This window comes from Budorcas taxicolor, chromosome 19 (assembly GCF_023091745.1).
Source record: "Budorcas taxicolor isolate Tak-1 chromosome 19, Takin1.1, whole genome shotgun sequence".
Taxonomy (NCBI): domain Eukaryota; kingdom Metazoa; phylum Chordata; class Mammalia; order Artiodactyla; family Bovidae; genus Budorcas; species Budorcas taxicolor.
Window position 1 is genome coordinate 50,443,126 of NC_068928.1, and position 14,559 is coordinate 50,457,684.

Genomic DNA, 14,559 nt, shown 5'->3' on the forward strand with positions numbered 1-14,559 from the left:
AGAAGCAGGGCCACCTGGCTGGCACATTTGGCTTCTGCTCTTGGCTCCTGCTGCCCATTCCTCTCTTGACAGCACCCCTGCTCCTCCCTTCTCCACACCTCCCTGCACTGGGCATCATGGCGCCAGCCACAGGGGCAGCTCGTGAGGCATGACCATAGTCCTGATGCTCCTGCATTTGCCGCTACCCTCTGCATCAGGTGCACTGTGCCCCAGGGGTCCACAGCTTGCACTCAGGGCGTGCCCATCTTGACTCTGCATGAAGATCAGCCCTCACTGACTACCAAGCAGCGTGCCCACCCACCACACGACAGACAACACCCTCGTGCACAGCTGTCCTGGAGCAGCAAGGACTGCAGGGACTTCCAGTGAATTGACTGTTGTGTTGTGCCACAGTCAGGAAAACAGCAGTGTCTGCACTTGGATGGTCTCAATTTGGGGCATTCATCTCTCCCTGCTTCAGCTGGCAAGGTGGACTGCGATGCTGGGGTGGAAGCAGAGACCAGTAGAGGACATCCAGTTCTGGCCTGTCCAGTGATGCCCTCACTGGACCTGAGTCCAGCCCTGGCTGCGGCTCCAGCAGGGAGCCAAGATGTATTCATGTGGGGTTGGTAGGACTGTGATGTCAGTGGCTCACCCCTAGGCCGTCAACTGCCTTCATTTCTCTCTGCAGGCGAATGGTGACCCTCCAAGGGTGGGGGAGCCAAGACTGAATGGGCACTGTCCACTCTGGCTGGGGGTGGGGGTAAGCCTACCTAAAGTGGACTGGGGGCAGCACATGCAGGTGGGGCACTTCCAGCCACCACTCACATCCTCAGGGGTTCCAGCTCCAATTCACCGGTATGATGGGGTATCGAGGAAAAGTCTAGAGGGGGTGAGCCCATACGGGCTGTCCATGGCCACTCCCTTCTCATGGGGAAGCCCTGGGCTCAGCCGGCCCTTCTCCAGCCCAGCTCTCTACCCAGGGTGTACACAGAGCTCTTTATTGTTGGAGGACACATTTCCTTGAACGTGGGCACGCTGACACCCAGGATGACAAAGGGGCCCATGTTCGCAGAGGAGCTTTCCCACCACACGCCATCCCCCACCCCTGGGCACAGAGCAGGTGCCCCTCAGACCACGACACTGGGGAATGTGTGGACAGGGGTGCTGTCTTGCTTCCACACTCTAGCCTCCGTTGGACATCAGTTCCAGATTTCTGGTGATGGCCTCTCTGGGCCTCTGAGTCCAGCCCCAGCTGGAGTTCTGGGGGCTTCACTGGGGGTTTTCGGCCGATCCGGGAAGGCCACCAGCCAAGTGGGTCTCGGTAGAGGGGTCCTGGCTAGTCCCATTGCTGCCACTGCCCCTTGCAAGCAGCAGCTTCTCACTGGGGGGGCCCCCGAGGGGCCTGGTCGTGTGGCTACCAGCATGGCGCTCCTCCTGCAGTGCTTTGCCCTCACGCCAGCGATGCCAACGCCGCAGCAGCTCTGACTGCACCTGGGGTGGGCAGGTGGGTCGGGCCATACCCAGGGCCTGCCCCTGCCACCCTCCCAGGATCCCCAAGCTGCCAGCTTTGAAGGGCAGTGTGGTGCCCTGGGTATATAACCAGACAGGCTCTGTCCCCACAGAAAACAGGACATCTGGGAGCCTCTCCCTCTCTAGGTACAGGGCTGAGGCTGACCCAACTTGGCAGGCCTGACACCCAGCATCCCAGCAGCTGAGCCCAGTGAGTGCAAGTGGACACAAGGGGCTTGCACACCTGAGGGGTAGGGTGAGGGTGTCTACACTCCCCCTGACACCGCCCCCACCTCGCCCCCCGCCACCTACCTCCTTGTTGAGGAAACAGTAGAGAATGGCCACCAGCAGACCCTGGGGAGAGGGGTGGGGTCAGGGCCGCTCAGGGCCTGGGCTTTGGGCGGTTATGGGGCAGGAAGGCACCTGGAAGGAGCTGAGGAAGAGGTCGAAGAAGAGCTTGGCGGAGCGCAGGGTGCCCTGGGCGTGCTCATCGGTCACAAAGGCGAACACCACCTCGTGGACTCCCAGCAGGGGGATGAGGGTCAGTGTGGACTTCGCCAGCCTGTGGGGGTGGAACCTGAGCCACCTGGCCCAGGCCCTCACCAGGGCTCTGGTGCCCCACACCCACCTATACCCCCTCTGGCCCCCAGGGGTGTCCGGGTCTGTAAGCCGCCTACCCCCCCACAACCCCACACCCACCGGAATTTGTAGTCAGTATAACGCATCTGGTGGGCTCGCAGCTTGGCCACCAGGAGGTGAAGGATACGGATGAAGATGAAGAAGTTGATCTGTGTGTGGGGGACACAGCTCAGGACAGCCCCTGGCCCTGACCTATCCCTCCTGGAGGTGGGCTGGGCAGCCAGCCAGGCCCTGGCTTCCGGGGCCTAGGGCTGTGGGCACCCACTCAAGGATGAGAAGCCTGGCCCGAGGCACAGGGCGCCGGCCAGTGTCCTGGCAGAGTGCCAGGTCTCCCTCCCTGCCCACCCAGGCAGGGTGCCGTCTGTATCCTTGGGCTGTTGCAGGCCGATGGAGGAAGCGGGAGGCTGGCGGCGGGGGGCGGGGGGGGGGGGGCAACTCCAGCAGCCTCTCAGCCCTCCCTGTGGTGCCAGCAGGTGCCCTGTTTCCTCACCACGATGGCCAGGAAGACAGGGAAGCGCAGAATCCACCAGAAGGCCATGTTGTCATTGCTAGTCCAACACCTACAAGGCAGGGACTGCTTGTGTCCTGGCAGCCTCCCAGTGCACCACCCCCCGCTCCCCGCCCCCGCCATCCCATAGATTCTGTGGGATCTAATTAGTGCCTCAGGAAAAGAAGGGAGATAATGACCAATGACCTCTACCAGGGGCGCCAGGTTTGCTTACCACCCCCCACCGATGCTGGCCAGAGGCCCCCGAGCCGCTTTCACACCCTGAAGCCACATGGCCATTCCCCGCGGGGCTGGGCTCACCTCCCAGCCAGCAGAGGTGAGCCCCTCTCCAGCCCACCCTCAGTCAGCCGATACTCACTGGATGTTCTCAAACAGACACTTCACCACGGCCCAGGGGATGACGAACAGCATGGGGGCACCTGTGGCGGGGAAAGAACAGCTCTGGTCCCGGGGCCCTGCCTGCCCTCACCCCTGACCCGCGCACACCAGCCCACTCACCCCAGCCGATGCCCAGGTAGAGGGGGAAGCAGCTCCTCTCGGGGACGGCGGCGAGGCTCAGCAGGCTGTGCAGGTACACGCCCTCCACCAGCAGCCAGCAGTAGTTGGCCACTACGCCATACTGCATGAACACCGCGGCCACCCGGCAGCCGGCCACTGCCTGGCCGCGGGGGCAGCGTGAGCACAGGCCTCCCAGCCACCTACCACCCCGGAGCCCAGAGGCCAAGAAACCGGGCCCAGGCACTCACCCCATCACTCAGCCAGACGCTCACGCTGATGTCGTCCCCGATCCTCTGGCTGTAGCGCGTCTTGAGCAGCGTGTCGATGACCAGCACGGAGCTGGCCTTGAGCATGAAGGACACGAACAGGTTCATGTGGATGTAGTTGCGGGTGCAGTGCAGCTTACTGCGGGCACGGCGAGTTAGTCCCTGCCCCCTGCCCACTGTGGCCCCGCCCCCCCACCCCCGTGCGGGTCAGTGGGTGTACCTGAGGCCCAACAGGGTGGCGAGGGCCAGGAGCAGAGCCCCCAGGGACAGGGAGTAGCCCACCGTGTACATCACCTGGAAACTGCTGTACATCTTGGCTACCTCCTTCTGCAAATGGCAGTGGCCAGTCGGGGCTGGAGAGGGCCGCCTCGCCCGACCCCAAACCCCACCCCCACGCCGTGGCACCCACCGCGGACTGACCTGGACTTCAAGCTCCTCATCGTCCATCTGGCACTGGGAGGCATCTCGCCACGGCTGCCCCCGAGGACCACGCACCCACTGCCCATCGGGCCCGCACCTCTTGAAGACGAGGTGGTGCTGCACTGGGAGGGGCAGGCTCTGGTCAGCGCCCCGCCCCCACGCTCGACCCCCTCGGCCGACCCCCCACATCCCTCCTGCGGTTACCTTTGTGGTACCAGGGCAGGTACCAGGGGCAGGAGATGTTGGCCGTGGTGTTGGGAGGGGCATCCGGCCAGCAGGAATATTTGTCAAAGGTTCTGTTACAGACAAGCTCTGCAGAGGCAGGGCCGGGTTACTCCTCAGCAGGGCCTGGCACCCACGGCCCCTGTGGCACGCTCTCTGCTCCCTCCAGTGCATGCTGACCATCCTGCCTGCCCCGGACGCCTCTGTCCAGCCCGGTCCTAAGCTCCAGCTGTGCCTGGCCACCTCCCCTTGGATGCCCCGCCTCTCACCCTGGGAGTCTCCCCTTCCTAGTGCCCCTCTGGCAGTACTACTGTCCCTGGAGGCTGAACCCCAATTCTGTTGCCATCCTTCTGGGCCCAACACCAGCCCCCTTCCTTGTCCAGACAATGGCTTGGCTTCCCAGGCCGCTTCTCCTGCCCTAGTCTCTCTCTGCACCCGAGTGATCTTCAGAACTTGTCCAGAACACTGGTGCTGGGTCTGCCTGAGCACTCTAAATAATGGCCCATCTCCCTGCGCGTCACCAGGCCTGATGCCCTCTGCCTGCCCCTCCCGGTTCACTTCCCCCACACACTGCCTCCATGGGAGCGAAAACTGTCCAGGCCTCAGGCGTGGAGGGCTGGTGCCCAGCAGCAGAGGAGGGTGGTGAAGCACCCCAGTTCTGGGGCAGTTCTTCCATTTCTTAGACACCCTGATCTGTAGCCCTGGGCTAGTCACTAGCTCCTCTGTGGCTCAGTTTCCTCACTTGTAAATGGGTGGGTGGGGGTTGGGGGCACAGGGCTTTCCCATGAGGAGGGCACTGGACTCGGGCCGAAGACAGGGCTCACCAGTCGGCGGGGGCAGCAGGCTCAGGTTGTGGAGACACTGGTCACCATAGAGTTTCCACTTCTCAAACAGGAAATCCATCACCTGAGCGGAGGGGGTCTCTGGCTGCGGGGGTGGGTGGGGAACAAATGGATGGACAGAGCTGACAGACTGGCATCAGCACAGGGAGCAGGCAGCCTGGTGGGGGTCTGGGGCTGGGTGGGGGACGGGCAGTGCTCACCTGGCAGGCCAGCAGCAGCAGCAGGAAGAGGTGGGGGTAGCGTGGCTGGAGGGGGGGCATGCCTCTGGGCAGCTGCCCCCCACATCTGGCTGGGGTTGCACAGCTGGGACAAAGAGGTCCTCACGGGTGCACGCTCCTCTGGGGTTGCGAGTATCAGAGCAGCAGGGTCTGTGCGGTGGGGGGCAGGCTCTGGTGTGAAGAGGCGCAGCTGGTTTCTCTCGTGATCAGCAGGGTGTCCTGCTTGCCTAAAACCACCCCTCCCTCAGAGTCTCCAAATCCTACTGATGGAGTGGGAGCTGGGAGGGAAGTGATGCAAGAAGTGGTCACTCTGCCACTTGGGGGTTGGGGTCTGGCCCCGTGCCTGGGGGTTTGGCGCCATCCCCCAAGGGGAGCTGCTTTCTCACGGCCCGTGACTGTCTGTCTGGAGGCTGGGCCGGCCCCAGAGCCCCTCCCCTCCATGCTAGCTAAGTGATCGCAGTCCTGCCTGGTACCAAAGACGTCAGGAGGGGAAGCAGCCTCCCTAACTGCCCACCTCCTCCTTCAGCCCTTGCTATCCTTCCCACTATTCTTAGCCCCTGGGAAAGTCAGTTTGGCAGGCCCGGGTAGGGTGCCGGGACCATCCATCATCACTTAGTCCCCAGGGATGTGGTTACTGAGGTGGCTCTGGGCCAGGTTCCAGCCTTGCCAGGAGCCAGAAGTGCCAGGCATATGCTTAAGGTGGTCCCTGGCACAGGCATACTCCCTTGCCCAGGACTGGGGTGTCTAGGGGCTTCCTTGGACCCCACCTAGGACTCAAGACGGGCTTCCTGGGTTCCCTGGGCCATAGCATGCAGGCAGCCGCAGTGTGTTCCTTTAAGATGAGCACTGCCGGGCTGCTGGGGGCTCAGACGCAGGACCGCTGCCCTCATGATTCCTGCAGTGGGGGGCCCGAGGTGCCTGGTCCTGGCCAGAGCCACGCTTGAGGCATCAGCAGCCCCATCAGGCATTGTGTCACTGCTTCCAGAATCCGTTTTCTGCTCTACTGAATTCCACAAGGGCAAAGCGAGAGGCTCCCTTACGCGAGCCCCTCTAGGGCTGTGGATGGGCCCCTCCCACCAGGTACCCTGCCACAGAGTGAGCATGTGGTGGACCGATGGATGGACAGATGGACGAAACTGGCTGGCTGTAAGGCAGTGCCTGGGAGAAGCCAGGGAGGAGGTAGGGAGGAGGGGCGCAGGCTACGACCGAAGGTGGCGGGTTCCCGGACAACCCTGGATCTCAGTCTCCTCCCATTGGAGTCCAGATGGGCCCTCAGGGGGCCAGTTCACGTGGACTCTCCTGTGATTCACTCCTCACCCTGCATGGGACGCCATGTGGTGGGTCCACACAGACTGCCGTGGGGCTCCTCACCCTTGGGCCAGGGTGTGGGTCAGGCCTGGTGAGGGAGGGCCCAGGAGTCGCTGGTCTGCAGGTCCTGGTCTAGGTGAGGAGCCAAGGTTTAGGGCTGCTCTGGAGGAGCTGGACCAGAGGGCTATCCCAGGGAGCAGCCCCCCAGGCGGGTGGAAGACGAGGGGCGGTTCAGGTGTCCCTAGCCCAAGGGGCCTTATCTCCTGATTCTTATCAAACAGCCTGCTGCCCTGCCCTTGCCCACCCAGGCCACAGAGCCTGCTGTGTGAGGCCCTGCTGCGGGAGAAGGGGAGATGGGTGGGCCGGCCCAGGGAAACAGAGGCAGCCTGGATAACTAGAGGTTGGAGTGGCGGGGGAGGCAGAGAGTGACAAAGGATGGCTGGGGCGGAGCGGGAGGTGCACAGCAAGCAGGGGACAAGGGGAGAAAAGATACCGCCCGATAAGCTGTCCCAGCCCAGAGGCCCTGCCTCCGGTGGTGACGGGAGGGCAATACGGCCGGACTCGTCCAGTGAGGAGCTCCAAAGCAAGATGTTGGCCCCATCAGAGCCCAGCTTGAGGGTGGGGGGTGGCCCAGCTGTGCCTTGACTTTCCCATCTGAAAAGTCAAAGTTCACCTTGCTGACTTCCTAGGGCTGTTAGGAGAGCTCAAGGTGGGCAGGGCAACAGCTGGGCCAGTCTGCCTTCCAGGTAGGAGTCAGTCTGGGAACCACAGAGAGAAGCAGAGCCCCAGGGTAGAGGGCAGGGAAGGATGGGCTGCCCTGGGGCCCCAGCCAGAGCAGGGGAGGGCGGAGGGTGATTCTCCATACCCTTTACTGTGGTCTAGCACATGGGGCTGGGAATCCTTGAAGATTCATGCCACACAATTCAGTACCTACAGATCCCAGGCTGGGTAACCAGTTCAAGGCACCCAGGCCCCAGGGCCCTAGGGATCAGGGCATCAGCACCCCGCCACCAATTTAAGAGGAGGATGACCGCTGTCATTAAGACTCTGATAGAAACACAAGAAGCGGCAGAAACGGATGAGGCCCCTCATGCCTTTCAGGGGGAGTACGGGCAAGATTTCAAGGCACCTCTCTGCATGAGGGCTGGGTACGGGATGACTTTCAGCTGTGTGCAAGGCTGAGGTCCTGAGGTCCCTGCCCTGAGCGCCCAGGTGTAAGGCTGACCCCACAGGAGAGGGGGACACTGCGGGGCCCAGTTCTGGTCCTGGGACCAAGGGCAAATATCAATAATTGAACTTTTCAGAGCCTCGGATTCCTATTTGTAAAATCCTTGGCTCTGCATCACCAGAGTAAATGAGCTTTGCCACTTGAAGAGGAGGACAGAGTATCAGGTCCAGGCCCCCTCCCTACCGTGGGGGGCACTGCAACCCCAGAGGCAGCCTGCCAGGCCCAGGGATAAATATTTGTTGAATGAATGAGGACTGACACCTGGATGCAGAGGTGCCCCTCCATGCCTCCCATTGGCTGTGGCATCAGGCAGGGCTGCTGTCTTCCACCTTATTACTCTCCTGGCACGGCCCGGGAGCCAGTGGGGGGTGGGGGACTAACGGCAAGGGACCAAGCCTTCTCCCTTCACCGACCTGGAGGCCCGGCTCCCTCTCTGGCCCTGGACTGCACCTGCCCAGCACAGGTAGCTCAGGATTAGACACTGATGAGGTGGGACGGAAGGCCAGGTTTCTCCCAGCCCCAGCTCACCCCCTCCTCTGTTTCCCAGCCTCCCCCACTCCACAGGCTGAGGGGGGGGCATGTGTTCTGCCCCCTGCTTGGCAGAATGCACCACTCCTGGGGGCTCAAAGCTCAGCCGTTTCCCCAGTTTCCCTTGGGGATGTCCCAGACTCCAGACCTGGAAGTGGGGAAAACACCACCCCCCCACAGAATGGCTGGGCTCCATGAGGTGGGCACTGGTCACCCCAGCTTCTGAATGGGGCCTGCCAGCTTCTGATGAGAATGGGCTTGGTGGGTGTTTGTGAAACCAGAGCAAGTGGCAGAAGGTCATGGCCCCAGGGTGAGATCAGATCACCGGCCACAGGTTGTTGACAAAGCCTGATTCCTGCGTCCTCTCCCACTCAGTGGGGGCAGGGCGGGCCTGGAAGTGGGCCAGGGTGCTACTGTCCCACCAACCCTCATCCCCCAGCACAGAAGGGTGGACAACATCCCGAGGGGTCCCTGGAGAATGCAGGTGCTCAGACATCAGGAGTCAGTGGGTTCCTGGTAGGGGCAGAAACCCTGTGGCCCTTCCTGTGCGTGGGGGCTGCCCAGTGAGGAAAGGGGAGATTGGGCAGTGCCCTACCCTCTCTGCGGATCAGAGTGAAAAGTGTAGGCTCCGCAGATGAATGTGTCAGGCTGGGTGCTGTCGCACCTCGGCCCCTCCGGGGAAACCCGGGTAACCAAGACACTGCTGGGCAGTTTTGGGGAGCAGCCGCTGCTGGAGTGAAGCAGGGCTGCCCAGCGCCCGTCCCCACGCCTTTGGGGGTGTCTCCGGGGTTCTGTGTATGCGCAAGGAGGGGAAAAGAGGGGTGCTGGAGGGAGGAATCGGGAATGGAGGGAGGCAGCAGGACACAGCGCCCGGCGGCCACAGACACCCCACTCTTTTCCCCCACCCCGGGACGCGCTCCCCGGGGGAGGAGAGGACGGAGGAAGCGCTGAGACCCTCAGCCCTCCGGGTAGTTCGGAACCAGGTTGACCCGTCCGAGCTGGAAGGGCGCATCCTGGGGTTGGGAAGGGGGTGTCCGACGGATGAGGAGGGCGATACCCGGGACTCGAGACCGCCCACCCACGAGAGGGGTGCGCGCCAGCCAGTCCCGCGCTCCAGCCTTCGGCCCCTGGCCGGGAACTTGCCCTCGGGCCCGTCCCAGGTGCTCACCGCGGGCCGCTCCAGCCTCTCCGCGCTCTCCGCCGTCCTCCGCGCGCACGGGTCGGGGGCCCGCAGCCGCTCGGCCCCGCAGCGCTGCCTGATCAGGGTCAGCGCCGGCTCCGCGCCCGCGCCCGCGCCCCGCGCCAGCCGCACGCTAACTTTCCGGCGGCGGCGACGCTGGGCGGCGGCGGAGGGGGAGGGAGGGGCGGGGGCAGGAGCAGCCGGCAGGTGGAGCGGCGGCCGAGGGTCCCTCCCTGCCGCTCCGAGCCCCTGCCCGCGCCTCCGCGCTCCTGCCGCGGCCGCGGGAAGCGACTCGCCGCCCCGGAGCCCCTGCCCGACAGACCCCTCCCTGCGCGCCGGTGCCGGCACCTGCCTCTCGGACTCCTATACTGCGGGACTTTCCCCGAGGACGCCGCCCCGCAGACCTCCCCACCCAGAGCTCAGTGGCGAGACCCCCGCCCGGGGAACCCGGGCGGGCCGATTGCAGCTCCCAGCCGGGAATGGAGCGGTGGACGAACAGGTGGGATGCGTGGTAGGCGCGCGACCAGAGATGGGGGCTGTGGCCCCCTGCCCCTTCCTCTCACTTCCTCCGCATTCTGGGCCCTCGCCGCTTCTTTCCCGGGTGCTGATTGCGGGAAGGACTGATGCTCCACTTAGCCCTCAACGTGGCTCCTAGGTGACCCTTCCAGCGCCCAGAGCAAGCTGGATTGTAGCGGGGGCCAAGGCCCTCCACGGCCCGAGCCCACGCCAGGCGGGGAAGGGTGGCCCCTGGGATGCTTCTTTAAGCCGGGTGTCCCGAGTCTTCTCCCTTAAGCCCCCTCCAGCGCAGTTCATCCAACAGCCCCCAACCCCACCCTCTTCACCAAGCCGGCTGCCCAGAGTGCCTGGCCACCGCTTCTCCTGCTTGGAGAGGACAACTCTGCTGCTTCCCACAAACTTCTCCTTCCTAACGCCAGATCCCAGATTCACCCTCCTGCTGATGTCCTCTTCTCCCCTGACCCCTCCGGTCTAAAGCCAGCCAGCATCTCAGCTGCTGCTTTAGGACCCCTTTCACTTCCTCACCTGCACCCCTACACACACCCCAGCGGTCAGTCTCCAGTGACCTCAGTGTCACCAAACCTCATGGACACTTTGGGGCCTCATCTATGCTGGCATTTCAGGATCCGGGGACCCTGATGGTTCATGCCCTCCATGGAACGTTCTCCCATGGATATGGTTTCCAGGCTGGCATTCCCATCACCTCCTCTCTGCACTCTCCTCCTTTTTCCCTTGGACAGTTGCCTGTGTACCACCTGGGTCTCCTGGTGTTCACACTGCTAGATGCCCAGAGCCACATCAGGACCCCTCTCCACTGGCCCGCTGCTATTTCCTGGATGCACTTCCTCGGCCCACCCACCAGCTGGACACCCGGCAGGGATCCTGAGGTTTCCAGCCCATCATCAAATCCTAATTCTCCCTCTCATGTTTCTCTGGAATCCACTGTCAACTGCTGTCCTGGGTGCCTTCCCTGACCCACTGGGTCAGCTCTTTCTTAGATACTGTCCTTTATCTTTGGGGCCCTTCTCTAAATTCTACTTCTGTTTGGGGGTGGGGGGACACTGGAGCATATGGTTCTCCTCTACCCATGGCTCCCCCACCCTCCAGCCCCCAGAGCTGAGCTGAAGCTGGTCCCAGCACCCCATGACATGCCCACAGGTGGTCGGTGCTTGGTAACCTGACCTCTACACACCTGCCCTGCCACTGTCTGAAGGCTCAGGATGGAGGAGTATTACTGAGAGTGCCCTCCAGACCTCCATTCTTACCAGCCCACCTGGAACCCTGCCCCCAGAGCAGCCTGTTTTGGTTCAGGCAATGGCCAGAAGGCAAAGGTCAGAAAGTAGAGCTCTGCTTGCATAGGGCTGACTGTGCGAGCGCTGGGGGCAGGTGCTGGGGGCGGGGAGCTTTCTGAGACGGGTCCCAAAAGACCACCATCCTCCATGCTCTTCCCCCCTTCTCTGGCACCTCTCTTCCAGCTCTCCTCTGACCTCTCTGGGGGTGGGGCACCCATAGGGACCACACTGGTCTGAGTAGGTGGAATCTTGCTTGTGACCTTGGGTTCCTGCCTCACTGTGAGCCGGATAACTGGCACCACTCTGGGTGTCTGTGAGGCTCAGGGGAGAATCTAGAGGTTCTTCCTAGATGTGGGATTAACCTGAGGAGCTGGGAAGGTCATCCCTGCTGTGTGATCTTCAGAGAGGCCCTCTGGACCTTATTTTCCTGAAGATGTTTCGGTTGGGTGGAGGCCCGGCAGTCTGGGGGGAGCTTCTGGGTGCCCCCAGTTGGGTTCTAGCAGGAAGAGATGAGAAAGAATAAATGTAGAGTGTATGATATGGGGGTGGGAGGGCATACCTGAAATGTATGGACACAGTGGGGAGCAGGAGGCAGAGGGAGAGGAAACAGATGGGGGTGAGGGCCCCTCCCTAGGCTGGGCCACCTTTATTTACATAACTGAATTCATAAGACATAAATAGACCAGAAACTGGGAACGAAGGGGGCTGGGCCTTCCCACGGAGTGTTGGAGGTCTGGGGACTGAGGAAGGGGCCTGTCTACCACTGAGTCCCTGAGAGTCCCGTTGGCGCCTTGGAGATGTGGTGGCTCCCATGTGCCAGGGCAGGCGGGGGGCGGGGGCCTGCCCTCTGCAGCCTCGGGAGTGCTGTCCCCTCTGTCTGTGCTGTGGGCTCTGGAGGCACACCCAGAGTTCAGTTTAGGCATTTGGCTGAGTGGTATGAGCTAGTACTGTCGACGAAGCAGACACCCCAACCTCAGGTTCTGGCAGGAAGATGCTAAGTGGCACGGGGTGGTTCATGGCCAGGTTGGGTGGTTCGTGGCCAGACAGGGTGGTTCTCGGTAGAAACCCAGGGCAGAGGGACCCTGGACTTGGGAGCTGCAGAAAAGGGGGCAGAGGGAAAAGAGATGGTACCCCCAGAGAGACAGTTGTTAACGTCACAGGGTGGTTCCTTTCAGATCTCTTTACTGTGCCTTAATTCATTGCTTTTGATAGAGTTTTATGTCAAGGTATCCCCGCATAGCTGGTAACATAAGCATTTCCCCATCTTCATAAGAAGTCCTCTCAACACCATGGTATGTGGGCACTTAGTATTCCATCGTGTGGGTCTGTCAGACTTTACTCAACCATTCACAGGATATAGGAATCAAAAAGGGAACAGTCCAAAGCTGTTTCAGGTATGCCCCCCTACCACTCCAGGGAAATGAGCCCCAAACTGCATCCTGGTGCCTCGCTCAGACATGCTTGAGAGATGGAGAACCAACAGAAAAGAGGACACCAGAGGAAACAAGAGCTAATTCAGGGATCAGAAAAAAACTTCAGACGATCTTCCTCAGATAGGGAAAGACAAGCCATCCATGCGACTAGGAGAGGGCACTGCGGAAAACAGGAAGAAAACAAGAAAGAGTCCTTGAAAGGTACAAAATAATACCTGAAAACTTAAAAATTTGGTAGAAGGATTGAAAAAAGGAGATGAGGAAATTTCACAGAAGAAAGAACAAAAGTCAGAGAGACAGAAACTAGGAAAGAGAAGATAAGGGATGGTGGAGGATCCGTATGGAGGGTCAGAGGGACAGAGTTTCCAAAGACCAGCGGAGGAGGAAGACAATTGTGAAGAAATAATACTAAGTTCTTCCTAGAACTTTCGTAGTGGAAAAGTCTGCCAACTACCTGGCACAATAAAAACAGCAAACCAGCTAACGGATTAAAAAATTCAACCATGTTACATCCTCATGAAGTTTCAAACGTCTCAGAATAAAGAGAAGATATGGAAAGTTTCTAGAGTGTGAACAGAGGTCTCCTGGAGATGGGCGCTGCTCAGCGTGGCATCAGACCTGTTGGCTGCAGCTGAGGGAGCCACGTTCCCAGTGACAGGATTTCTCACCTCACGTCCTTGCACCAGGACCACCATCTTCCAAGTCATGCCACAGGTTGCGAGGGCAGAAATAGGACATTTCTAGACACCAGAGGACTCTTAACTTCCCATGCAGTTCTTCTTAAGAAGCTCCAAGCTTGAGCCACCCAGCATGGAGTGGGGCACCATCCAGTCAAGAAGACACTGGATTTTGAAAGCTTAGTATAAAAATAGAACATAAAGTGTCATGAATCGTGTGTGCTGGTAAATGTTGAAGCAATCCTCTTCCTGACAAATTGGGTTAAAGAAAAGGTATTGTTGTTAGTCACTAAGTCGTGTCCAACTCTTTTGTGACCCCATGGACTGTAGCTCGCCAGGCTCCTCTGTCTGTGGGATTTCCCAGGCAAGAATACTGAAGTGAGTTACCATTTCCCACTCCAAAGGATCTTCCCAACCCAGAGATCGAACCATGCCTCCTGCATTGGCAGGCAGTTTCTTTACAACTGGGCCACCAGGGAAGCCTTCATTTCACCAGTTCCTTGTCCTTTTTAAGTGTGGTTACAAAATGTTTGAAATGACATGTTGGTTCACCGTTGTGATGAAAAATATTTCTGTTGGCCAGCACTGTCTAGAAACACCAAGAAACTCTATCAAGAAGGAAATGTAATCATAGCCTCAGGTCACCCACCGACCCTTTCACCAGCAAAATTTCCACAATTAGGGTACGAATGCAGAAGGTCATGATGCCTCTGGATTGAGGTGGGGGAAGGGGGCGCGAGGGCCCTGTTTGGGGTGCCGGGAAGTTGGGATAATGCTGTACAGAGCAAATCAAGGCAATCCAGACTATCGATAGAGCACCACCTACTGTGTCTTGGATGCTGGGAGACGGAGGGAAGCTGACGTCTTAGGAGAGGGAGGCGGACAATACACAACCCAGCAGATCTGCGTGTTCCTGCTGTGACGTCAGGTTCTGATAAAGAAAATACTGCAGATGAGGAGATAGAGTGAAAGAATGTGGTTACTGTAGATATTTTCTTCTTAAAGTCCTGGATGTTCCCAGACCTTGCCTAACCCTCCCCCTAAACTTCCCACTGCTCCAAACTGGGTGTTTCTCCCTTAGTTTTCCATACTGCTATTGCACAAATATAAAAATGATGCTTGATATCTGTGGCAGGTTTTTTTTTCTTGTTGTTGTTGTTGAAGTATTGTTGATTTACAGTTCCATGGCCTGTTCTTAAAACACCAGTTCTGATATATCTGTTTTTCTGTTCAGCAATATGCTTTTGAGCTGTATTCGTGCTGACCCGGGTGGGGGAATGAATATTTAGTAAT

The 14,559-nt window shown here is 59.9% G+C and overlaps 1 protein-coding gene across 7 annotated transcripts; it reads right to left on the reverse strand.

Moving 5' to 3' along the window:
• Nucleotides 1-966: 966 nt before the first annotated feature.
• GCGR (glucagon receptor) lies at nucleotides 967-9,392 on the reverse strand. 7 transcript variants are annotated; one of them, XM_052657943.1, is made up of 15 exons: nucleotides 6,906-7,087; nucleotides 6,422-6,544; nucleotides 5,087-5,275; nucleotides 4,869-4,971; nucleotides 4,027-4,134; nucleotides 3,823-3,944; nucleotides 3,623-3,726; nucleotides 3,385-3,541; nucleotides 3,137-3,296; nucleotides 2,997-3,057; nucleotides 2,621-2,690; nucleotides 2,191-2,279; nucleotides 1,915-2,053; nucleotides 1,804-1,845; nucleotides 967-1,473 (listed from the first exon to the last, which is right to left on the reverse strand). In XM_052657943.1, the coding sequence occupies exons 3-15, from the start codon at nucleotides 5,144-5,146 to the stop codon at nucleotides 1,252-1,254; spliced, it is 1,437 nt and encodes a 478-aa protein (XP_052513903.1). In that variant the 5' UTR covers nucleotides 5,147-5,275; nucleotides 6,422-6,544; nucleotides 6,906-7,087; the 3' UTR covers nucleotides 967-1,251. The 7 variants fall into 7 exon arrangements, with proteins under 7 accessions (XP_052513903.1, XP_052513899.1, XP_052513900.1 ...); XM_052657939.1 differs by having other exon boundaries at nucleotides 3,623-3,729; XM_052657940.1 differs by lacking the exons at nucleotides 6,422-6,544; nucleotides 6,906-7,087 and adding an exon at nucleotides 9,337-9,392 and having other exon boundaries at nucleotides 3,623-3,729.
• Between the last annotated feature and the right edge of the window lie 5,167 nt (nucleotides 9,393-14,559).